Source organism: Lepidochelys olivacea, assembly GCF_965140295.1.
Source record: "Lepidochelys olivacea isolate rLepOli2 genome assembly, chromosome: 4".
Classification (NCBI taxonomy): domain Eukaryota; kingdom Metazoa; phylum Chordata; order Testudines; family Cheloniidae; genus Lepidochelys; species Lepidochelys olivacea.
Genome location: NC_140414.1, coordinates 68,839,241 through 68,850,924, shown reverse-complemented (window position 1 = coordinate 68,850,924; position 11,684 = coordinate 68,839,241). Strand labels below are relative to the sequence as shown.

At 37.5% G+C, this 11,684-nt stretch overlaps 1 protein-coding gene across 8 annotated transcripts in view; it reads right to left on the bottom strand.

Moving 5' to 3' along the window:
- The window catches only part of GRIA2 (glutamate ionotropic receptor AMPA type subunit 2), a 125,669-nt gene that overhangs the window by 50,125 nt on the left and 63,860 nt on the right, over positions 1-11,684 (bottom strand). For all 8 annotated transcript variants that reach the window (XR_014711369.1, XM_084626717.1, XM_084626718.1 and 5 more), the window contains exons 5-6: positions 10,001-10,054; positions 4,838-4,999 (exon numbers count right to left, since the gene is read on the bottom strand). Coding sequence is in view for 7 of the 8 variants with exons in the window: in XM_084626717.1 (XP_084482843.1) it covers positions 4,838-4,999; positions 10,001-10,054 (216 nt within the window). In the remaining variant the exon portion in view is untranslated. The remainder of the gene's footprint in view (positions 1-4,837; positions 5,000-10,000; positions 10,055-11,684) is intronic.

Here is an 11,684-nt window from a genome sequence, read left to right as displayed (position 1 = left end):
GGATCTAGTGTATGTGATCATTTAGTGATTGACCACAGTGACTACAGAGCCTACTACTTTCTCAGAACTAAAGGATTTTGCCTTGACCTCAGGCTTTCCTTTTGGTATTGACAGTACTATGTTCAATTCCAGCTGATATACTTGCTTCCTGAGTGGGTACATACGGCCATGGTTTGTTATAGAATGAGAGCTGAACTACAGTGGGCCTGCAATGCTTGACATGAGCTTGTCTAATGGGGAATTTGTACTATGTTGGCCTTGTTCGTGTAATCATAACTTCTTCTAGTTCCAGTGACCATCCAATCTATTACTATCACATACCTAATGGTGTTCAAGTTATAGGGACTTGAGCTTTTGCTGTAGCAGGTCCCAGATTTGGTTGCAGCTGATGTCAGTGGTGTCTTTATGTGCATGATGTGGCCATGATTTATTACATGTGCATGCATCATTTGCCCGTATAGTTCTTCAGGGAATGGTCTTTATTTTTGTGTTCTATATAGTTGTAGGTGCTTCACAGTAATAATGTATCTGATAGTGCTTTGAGCTTGTTATTATTTTATTATTTTGCATTTTCAAAATTAAATGTGACTTTTGCTTTGGCTGCATGACAAGGAAAATAACCACAATTCCAGTTCAGTGGGGGCCTAAAGAGAGGAGTCCAAGATCCATAGATCTGCTGGCTGTTTTAGAAATGTATATGGAAAATGAGAACCATCACAATTACAATTAATAGGATAAAATATTATAAGGTATATACCTTATAAAGTATCAATCCTGAAAGATGCTGAGTCCCAAACCAGTAAAGCATGGACTTCAGTATATTAAAAAGTATATATTAAAAATAATTAGCAAAAACATCATTTAGCCTCAGTTACAACAGACATATCTAATTATGGTGTAATTGACAAAACAAGCTTTCCCAATCTATATAATTTATGCTGCAAGACTCTGCAATCCCCAATTATTTAAAAATTATATATTAAAATTGTATTACAAAGAAAGTGATTCACTAGTGATATTGTTGTGGGTAACTTCAATAAATTTTATTTTTCTTAAAAAGCAAGTTCCCCTTAAATTCATCTTTGTGCACTGCATTCCATTTTATCATGTAAACTGGCCCTTTGCATTTCCATCTGGATGTTAGTAAGAAGAACACAAGGCAACAGTAGCACCAGTGCCACCAACCAGAGGGCATCTGCAGTGACTAGGCTGGGGGCATGTAACCTCCTTTAATTTACATATCCATAATAGAAAACTCCTATTAGCTCATGTCCATTTGATACAGAATCTGTGATGTTATCTTTGGAATTACACTTGAATAATGTGACTAAATATTACTAATACTTACCACCTTCAGACAAAACTGTGCCATATAGGCACAGCCCATGGTAGGGAAGGCATTCTGCTCTGCCCCTATCTCCCTTGTGCAGGGAACGGAGTATAGTATGTCTCTGTCCTCCTATGCACTGACAGGCAGGGCTGTCTGGCTGTGTGTGTATGAAAAGGGTAAAATGCTATACCAAAAGAATGTACTAGTGGGTATGTAGAATATTGCCCCTAGAAAGCAGGATATCTCCCGAAGCTCCCAAGTGTACGCAGTATAATGTACCTCACAATAGCGTTTGAATGACTTCTTGCATTTGTAAATTGGTTTAATAATTTTAGCATACATTTTATATAGCTGTTGTTGTTTGAACATTAAGTATTATTCATTGGACCATTCCTGCCCTCCTTGCTGAGACAACATAAAAACCCAAAGAATGCAAGTTCAGATCCAATGGTTGTTATATCATTATATTAAAACTAAACGTATTCCTTAAGATACAGTTCAGTTTTTGTTCTAATCAATAAACACAGAAGCATCAGTAGCAGATGACTTTGTTTCCCACTCATCCCTTTCAAACAATAGCAGAGGTGAAAGCTGCAGATGGAAAAATTCCTCTGGAAGATTTAGAAGAATTACACATCAGAGCTTCATAGATTTTAAGGCTACAACGGAATATTATGATAATCTAATGTGACCTCCCGCAAAACACAGGCTATAGAAGTTCGTGTAGTAACTTCTGCATCAAGGTCATAACTTTTGATTCAATTAGAGTATATATTTTAGAAAGATAGCCAATCTGATTTAAAAACTTCTAGTGATGAAGAATACACCAAATCCCTAGATGAGTTTATTCAGTGGTTAAAGTCCTTACTGTTAAAAATTTGAAAACTAGAAATTTATTTCCAGTTTGAATTTGTCTTGCTTCAACTTTCACCCATTAGAACTTATCATGCATTTTTTATAAAAATGTATACATATTAAATGAATTAGCCTACTGTACTTGATTCACACTGTCACAATTTCTGCACAGCATAGTTAGGAATTCAACAAATTTCCAACAGCCATAATACTTAAACAGTCAAGCTCCTTATATAGGCAAAGGAAGTATTAACAAAGGATGGACTAGAGTATATTGCCACATTCTACATTGCTGTTTATTTTGGGAGATACTTCAGTATGACTCTTCATAGATGCATAGAATGAAATCCAAAACCCCATTAACTTCAGTGAGACCAGGGTTTCACCCATAGATTTTTAAGGCCAACATTTTGTGGTTAGACTAGAGGTTGTCTTTCAGAAAGACATCCAATCTTGATTTAAATACTAAAGTCTTGTGCATTTAGCATATCCCTTGATAATCTGTTCCAATGATTAATTATTCTCACTGTTAAAAATTTGCATCTTATTTCCAGTTTGACATTGCTGACTTCACCTTCCGCATCTGGATCTTATTATAACTGTATCTCCTAAAGAGCCCAATAATATCACATTTCTTCACCCTGTGTAGGTACCACTATACTTATAGATAAGGTTGGTAAGTTTTGATTTCTAATATAATTTTGATGGATAATATTGATGTTTATTTTTAAGCATTTTTTTATTTTTATCGATTTAAATTTTCATGGGCAAAATTATGAGTTTTAAAGTTTTTTTTTAATTTATCAGTTTACAGTTGTGGGAAATTATGGGTGAATTTAATGATAGTAAATGATAGTAAACATTGAAATTCTAAAAGTAAAAGCTTTATAACTGCTAAAACACAAAAAGAGAGACAAGGTGGGAGAGATAATATCTTTTATTGGACCAACTTCTATTGGTGAGAGGGATGCCGAAGCTGGTCCAGTAAAAGATATTACCTCACCCTCTAATATCCTGGGACCAACACGGCTATAACAACACTGCATAAAACACAAGTTGTCAACATCACACATCAAACTATACAAAATAAACATCCTTAAACTCTAATAAGTTCTCAAGCAGCATTTTTCTTACTTTATTTCTAAATTTCAATGATTAATGGGGGAAACATTTTTTCATCAGTTTGCATGTGTATGGTGAAATAGACCTTTACTGACATTTACCAATAAAAGTCTAATCCTTCCTTATAAACCACGATGATCAAATGGCCTCTCAACCTACTTCCTGATAAGCAAAATAGCTTGAGCTCCTTTTGTCTTTTATTGTAAAATATACTTTTCAGACCACAATCATTTTCACTGTGATAATCTGAGGAGTAAGGTAGAGCAAGGGGGAGGGGAGGAGGAGGGAATAGGGCCCTAAGGAAAGCAGCAGCCTTCAAAGAACTCAGAAGAGAACAACTTATAGGTTGTATTCATCATTCACAGCCAAACCATACCTTCAATCAGTGCACTAGTGCAAATTGCACATGTGAACTGAGGCAGGATCCAGTCCTAACCTTGTTCTATCAGGGAAATAGGATAAGGGATTCTTGTGCACATAACTTTTTTAACCAATCATATGCACAAAGGTAACTGCAATAAAATAATGTCATTGACTGAGTCCGAAAAAACGTCACAATTAAGTAACCAGCTATATTCATTTTTACTTTACATTATATTATGGTTGTTGCACATTTTTTGTTTGTTTTCTGCACTTCATAGTCCTGATGAGAATTTTTATCATCAGACGAGAACTGTTATCTATTTCCTTATGGTTAGTATAAAGCAGTAAAGATAACATGCTACTTATGTAAACACATTTTAGTTCCAAAACATATTTCCCCTGCAACTTCTGATTATTTGATTTAATTGTGCTGAATCTATAAATAAATACTAAAATCATTAAGTATTAACAGAGCAGTGTTCATCTTCAATATGCCTTACTAACATTAATTGATCCTTACAACACCCCTATCAAGTATGAAAGTATTATTATCCTGATTTTCCCAAGAGGGGAAACTAAGACAGAAATTAAATGACTAGTTCGATGAGTCACTCAGGACTGAAATCAGACCACACCTCTCTTTTAGTATAGTACAGTTTATTGTGAATATTTTAATTTTAAAACAGGCTTTGTTTGACTTAAATATCTCTCTCAAAATACAAAGCTTTTCAACGCATTTATAAGCCACTTATTTTTCAGGATATTGCAGGAGGAAGATGATGCTGTGGACTGTGGACGTGTGTGCTCATGAGTGTGTTTGTGAGTGCATATATGTTTTCATCTAGAAGATTTAAGGAAGAGATTTTAAAATAAAGAAAAAAAACCCTCAAAAATGTCATTGCCTATATGGTCATATCATAAACAACTGCACAACATGCTGCCAGGCACAACTTTACAGTGCTACAAAAAAATTAAAGTTATCTTGAACATTTGTGACAGTACAGGATCTCTGTTCAAACAGCCCTCAGGGAGAAAATGTTAAAAGTAGCTTGGAGGAACATAAAACGTTGTTGGCATGGCTGATTTCATATGCCTTGCTCTATCTTTTGTCTTTTTCCCCAAACCCACCCCATCTTCTATCTAAGTTAAAATAAATAAAAAATATACCTTGACTGTACTGGTGTGTGCTCCTGGATATTCTTTTTCTTCCAATGTTGACCAGCGCTGTACAAATTTTGATACCAGGGGGTCATCATAGTCCACTATCTGAAAGCCTGAGACATTAGCTCCTCCAAACTGGATTTTTGATAAATCTCCATCAGTAAATCCCTGGGCACAGAAAACATGTGTCCGTTATTTCACCACATCTATCAGATTAGTAGGTACAAGTAAAGAGAGTTACCATGCAATTTTTATTGCACAAATGTAACTCAACATTTCCCTTTCTCAGGGATCTGGGCGCAGACCAGAGCTCTGATGGCCAGCAGTGGCTGGGAACACTGAAGATACAGAAAGTGTCTTGTTACTCTCCTTTACCAATTAAAAGCTGAACTCAGCAAGTCCTTTTTAATTATGAGAATTTACTCATGTAAGCAATCCCATTTGTTTCAATGGGACTACTCGTGTGAGTAAGTGCTCACTATCATGAAAAACAGCCATACAATCTATCCCTAACCAGTGACAGTGAGTCAGTCACTGTCTCACTCAAGGGAAGATTGCTATGATCTGCCTTCTCAGAGAGTATGTGGGAAGACCCTTATAAGCCTCCCTGTAATAAAATACTATTTTTTCTGGAATGAATATTCTTATTCCGTCACGCAAATAAAGTTGTTCTAGCCTAGAGAATGAAGGAAAGAAGAAGTCATTTTAAGACAAATTGTTCGGGCCAGATTCTACCCACAGATACATGGGAACAGGGCTCCCACTAAAAATTTGTGGAAGCCAAATACATGAACCTGAGGGCCTAGTTATGTCCCTGCTTCACGTATATGCAATAAAGAGAAAATGAATTACAGTGAAGTGTCACTAGCCCACATTAAATGAGGGGAAATATGTTAATTTTGATAAACTAGCTGTCAAATAAGCAGGTGATTTTTCAATTACATCTCATTTTTTCTTTATGCTGTATGAAGAAAAGACCAGTGTAGACAGCAGGGAGGAGCAGACCTGTGAAATAGCCTTGAAGCCAAAGACTTTCTATGGCAGAAAAGGGGAAGCCAATGAAAAGGTGGTCAGAATGACAGGCAAGAAATACAGGATGATTTTAGCAGCTGCTCTGTGAACAGACTGGGCTGTGGAGGATACTGTGCATGTCAGAAAGAGCAGAGAGGAGGTTACAGTAATTAAGATGACGACAGTCTGGATAGATTTTCTCTGTAGTCTGAGTTTCTGATTTTCTCAGGGCACTGTTATAGTGAAGAGTTAAGGTAGTTTGGGTTCCTATGCTGTGAATGTCGATACTTTCAAAGTATTTTTATTTCTTGTAAGTTTAACGTTAACTCTGAATTTCCTGAGTTTTTCGTGATTTTTTATTTTCTTAATTTTGCTCTCACTACAATATTCGTGGTAGGATTTTTAGTGCTATGTACCCTCACCTTCAAGATTTTCTCTCGGAAATTCCATTTTTTAAAATGGTCCTAACATCAAACTGGTGAGAACAGACAGCTGGAGAGGCAGAAGAGATGGGGGTATCCCTGCCTCCTTGAAGCGGATATGAGGGACACAACTAGGGACATTCAAAGGTCACCCGAGTGTGTCTCTAACCAAGTCAGTAATATCAGTTCCTTATCCTCCAGGAGTGGTCAGTAATATCCACCCTCATTCCCATCCCTTCACCCTTACTTGGCTCTTCACCTAAATAGTGCTCTCAGAGGATGAAGACTGTGGGAAGGAGAGGGAGATAAAGAGCCCTTTAGAGCAAGTCTACGTGGAGCATTAGTCTGGAGGAAATTCTAAAGTGTACTGGCTCGTGAACCTAGCTGGCATGTACTAAAAGTCCTGTAGTGCATGTTAATGTAGTCCCATTTCAAACAGCACTGCGGTAAAGTGCACTAGGGAATTTTTAGTGTACACCAGTAGGGCCTATCATGGACCAATTAATGCACCCAATGCGCTTCAGAAATCATACTACAAAAGAATGATTCGCAACACCATGTAGACACACGCTCCCACTCCCACTGAGGTCAATTGGGCTCTACATCAGGACTGAAGGATTTGGTCCCAGCTAATGAACTGCTGATCCACGATGGGTGTATCTTTATCTTTCAGCTGTACAACTAAAATAAAGATGTTCTGTTTTAATAATCTGTTACTGCTAAACCAACACGGATAATTATGCTAATTAATGTCAATGGAAACCTTAATCTGAGACACTTAACTTGAAGTGTACCCAAAATGTTTTCACAATGAATACACAAAGAAACAGCCATGACCAAAAGCTGTCACAATTGCTACAGTAATGCACGTTAGCTGCTGCGCTCACAGTGGATGCCACATTGCTTGCTAATATGAGCATTTACATAGGAATCATGCAGTCTTTCTGAATCTGATCTTAACCGCAGGTAGTTTTGATATCAACATGCAATACATAATTCACTGTATTAACTATATATCATCGGGAATCCTTCCAAGTCAAAGATGATTGTCTTTCATGAAATGACCATTTCAAATTACCTATGGGTCCACTCATGGCTGATAAGATGTACTTACCTTATATTTGTGTAGAACATTATATAAAGATCTGTAATATTTGCATTTGAATTCTTACTGTACAATTTTGTAGTATGCAAATGTATTATTAAAAAGGAACCTCCAGAATGTTTCTGAGACAGTTTGGTTCAGTAAATTACAATCCCACAGGTTCTCTGCTGCAAAGTGAGAGCAAATGTCTGAAATATCAATCAGTGTATTGAAATGGACCAGTCACATTTTTTAATCAAAAATATTTGCTGTCCTTCGAAACTAAAAATTGATTTGAAATTAAGCAAAGTTTTGTAGTTCTTCAAATTTCATAGGCATGACATATTTCTATGTTGTTTGATAAACCTGCAGTACATGGGGGTTGGGTCTTTTATTCTCAAGAAAGATTAATTCCATATATGTTTCCACTATTCTGCTTTTAAACAGACATTCAGAATCTGATTCTGAGTTAAGCCAACACCCCTTTATATCACACTGGCAGCAGAAAGGGGCCTCAAAGTCGGTAGAAATGGCCCCTACAGAATATATCCTGCACATGCGAGTTGGGGAGGCTTCTTGATGTCTGATAGAGGGTAGACTGGGAGCAGGCAGTGGCATGTCTGGAGCTGTTCTGTTTTCCCCGAGCCCTTAGAGGGCCAGGGGAAACAGAATGTAAGTTAGAGCAGCCCTAAGCCAAGTCAACCACCTACAAAGCGCCACAATACAGAAAACAAAGCGGTTTATAGCTACTTTGCCTCCATGCTCTGTCCCTGCCCCAAGCACAGGAACTGAGTAACTGAGAATCAAGCCTTCAGAATCTGGCCTTTGGGCTAATTTCTCTGATGGTGTAAATCATCATAGCTCCATTGAGTTCAATGGCTCTTCATCTTCAGAAAAGGAAAACAGCAGTTCAGATCATTAACCTTGAAACAATGTAAAGAGTTTGCTAAATCTCTCTTAGATAGGCTATTAACTAGAGGGTCAGACTGTGATTGACCCCTATGAAAGTGTGCTGTAGGGAGAGAGGACTGTACTCAATTTTTCCTCTTTCTGTGGCCTGTCAGGGTGCAGCCCCTCTCACTCAGATGGCTTCCTCAGTGAGCCCCAGAGCCGAGAAGAGTAGGGAGACCTCCCTTCTACATCAGCCCACCGATCAAGCTAATCACACAAACAGAAGAAGTCTACACCAGCCTAAAGATGGTGTAGTCTGGGCACTGCCCTTGTCCTTAAACAATGTGCCATTTGGGGGGCCACTCACTGCTCATAGCATGGTGCAGCTCTACACTGCCACTTCTTAAGCCAGTGGATAATGTCACAATTTGGCCTTGTGGATCCATTTTCTGTCTCGATTTAGGTCTTGGTTGTTCAGCCCGTACTCATGTTGCTGATCGCCAACACGAGTATTGTCACTGAAGTTAGTGGGATTATTTGCCTGATCAAGTGCTTACCAATGTGAATATGAACTGCAAAATTGGGCCCTGACACTAGAAGCCCTTAAAACGAAATAATGTAGCATGATCTTGGAATATAAGGTTATTTATTGGCTTTTTGCAATAGTTTAGTGACACAGTTTTACTGATCTTTGCAAAATCTAGACCAAGCGTTTTCAAAAGAGATGGCATATAAGATATAAAAACAACAAGGAGTCCTGTGGCACCTTAAAGACTAACAGATTTATTTGGGCATAAACTTTTGTGAGTAAAAAACCACTTCTTCAGATGCAACTGTTTTTTTTACCCACGAAAGTTTATGCCCAAATAAATCTGTTAGTCTTTAAGGTGCCACCAGACTCCTTGTTGTTTTTATGGATACAGACTAACACGGCTACCAACTCATATAAGATAAAGTTCACCCAACATTAATTGGGTGAGCTCAAGTTCAACTTAATATTTATTATATATACTTATTCTCAGCCCACTCCTGACCACACTAATAGCCAAAAGCAAGCCCAGTCAACATTGTGACTGGAATAAATATCAGATATCAGTATTGAGGTGCATTTGGAATAGTTTAGTTGGATGGTGGCATATTACTTTACTTTTTGTCTTTTCGTTTTAACAACACATATAATATCCAAGGTAAGAAAGATTTGCTATGGCTCTCCTATTACATTCCATTAACTTCAGTGAGAACTGCACGCATGGACTAATTACATGGACTAAATGTAAAGCCTAAGAATTTTGAAAAAAGAAGATGCACCAAGAACAAAGAAGAAGGACACAAAAAACTGGTTCCACAATCAATGGCACAAATAATTTGTAATGGTAATGTTTTTTCCCTAATTAAATGATGTGGTCTACATGGAGGGCAATGAGTATTCTAATTCCCACATATGCTCGGACTGCTCTCATGTGTATAGTTTAAAACATTTATCCTGCAAAATGCTGAACATCTTTCTGGAGGTGATGAGCACCCTCAACTCACATTGAGGGGAACATGATAGGAAGCATTCAATACCTGAATGCACCAGTCCCAAAGACATTTTTGTAAGAAATAAAATAGCAAAAGTTTAGCAAGGAGGAACAAATTTAATATCCCCCCCCACCAAAAAAATATCCACTACAAGCTCATAAAACATATTACTGTCCTGCTATGTTACTATAAACACTAAAAAGCATAATGCAGGCACATGGTAATAATGAAATCACTTACCAGATTTGCAATGATGTAATGGTATCCTTTCACATGTTTACCAATCGTAATAACCTGTAAAAGAACATAAAACTTATTTTCATTGAAAATGAACAGTTACTACATGGGTTTACCCTAAAAAACTAACCAATACCCCAAGATTAGTTCTATTCACTAATCTTTATTTATTTATATTGTGCTTGTTCAAAATATGTGCTTTTATTTTACCCAGAACACCATGGGCCAGATCCTCAGCTGGGGCAAATCAGCACATATCCCTTGAAGTCAACAGAGTTATGCTGATTTGCCCCAGCTGAAGATTTGTCCCCAAGACACTGAAAGATGCGTATTGAATTCCAAGGACTAGATTGTACCTTTAGGCATACTCCAACTATAGTCCCAGCAGGCACTGTGCCTCAGAAACACCTTCTGTAGCACAATTCCCTCCCTGCTTCCCCCTTACTCTGGAAGAGCAGTAATTTACTGCTGGCAGTACCTGCAGCGAATTATGACACCCTCTGTGCTGGCTCAGCTGTCCTGGACACTAAATGGTGGAGGCAAGGGGAAACGGAGCCAAGGCTTTGCCCATCCCTGCCATGCTGCCCACTCCCTACCTATCGGCTCTCGGGAAATGGGAAGGGAGGCACAAGTGGTCATGCCTGCCTCCAAGATCTAGGTAGTCGATCGACACTGGCACCCATCAAAGTTGCACCTTTTTTCTATAAAGTCAGGCTTTTGTTTGACAGAAACTTTAGCTTCATTCAATTCATGTAAGATTTATTTCTTTTACATCTTAGCAGGTATATTATTATAAAAGATTTAGGGCTCATTATCACTATTTATATTTGCTCACAGAGTGTTCTTAGGAGGTGAAAATTAATGTACCAGTCAGCTTGTAATTAGTTTTTCCTGTTATGGGGGTTTCTGTGAAGTATTGGATAACAAACTAAAATTTGGAAAATGATCACACTCAAAATTATACATGAAAGTTATTATGGACCCCAAAATACTACTTAAGCAAAAAAAAACTGCCCCTCCCCAAAGCAGTCATGTCTACTCCAAAATGGCAACAAAATATCAAAAATATAGAACACAGAATGGATTTAGATGGATAATAGTTTTGTTTGCTTGATTTTGAGACAATTTTAAAGATATTAATTATTTTTCAGTGAAGCTAGGGATGAATGAATACATGATGAAATTTGGTCAGAAAAGTTGCAATTATTGATATATCTGTGGCATTTATAGCTTTTTATATGATCTCTTCTGTACTGTAGCTGTCATACCGTATGTATTACTTAATAGCTTGATTCTTCAAACACTTCCTGAGCGTAGGGCTTGTTAAGTGAGCAGTCTCATCATCACTCTGCACTACTGACTTCAATAGGACTATTCATGGGCTTCAAATTATGTACATGCTTAGGTACTTTCCTGAATCAAGATCTATACTTGGTATTTAAATTGGTATGACAGAAATAAGCACTACAGTTGGCAGGAGTGTTTGTAGAATTAGGGTCTGAAAGTGACACTGTCAACTTAAAAATCAAAACACTGTCTGAATATTTTTCTACCTACTTTGTAAATACCTCTGAAAAAGATTAGAAAATAAAAATCTCTTTTCTGGTTTGTTTGCCCTGTGCATTTGACTGTACCTTGTGTATACTTAGTTTCACTGATTCCCCTATACAATTGTTTGTCAATCAGT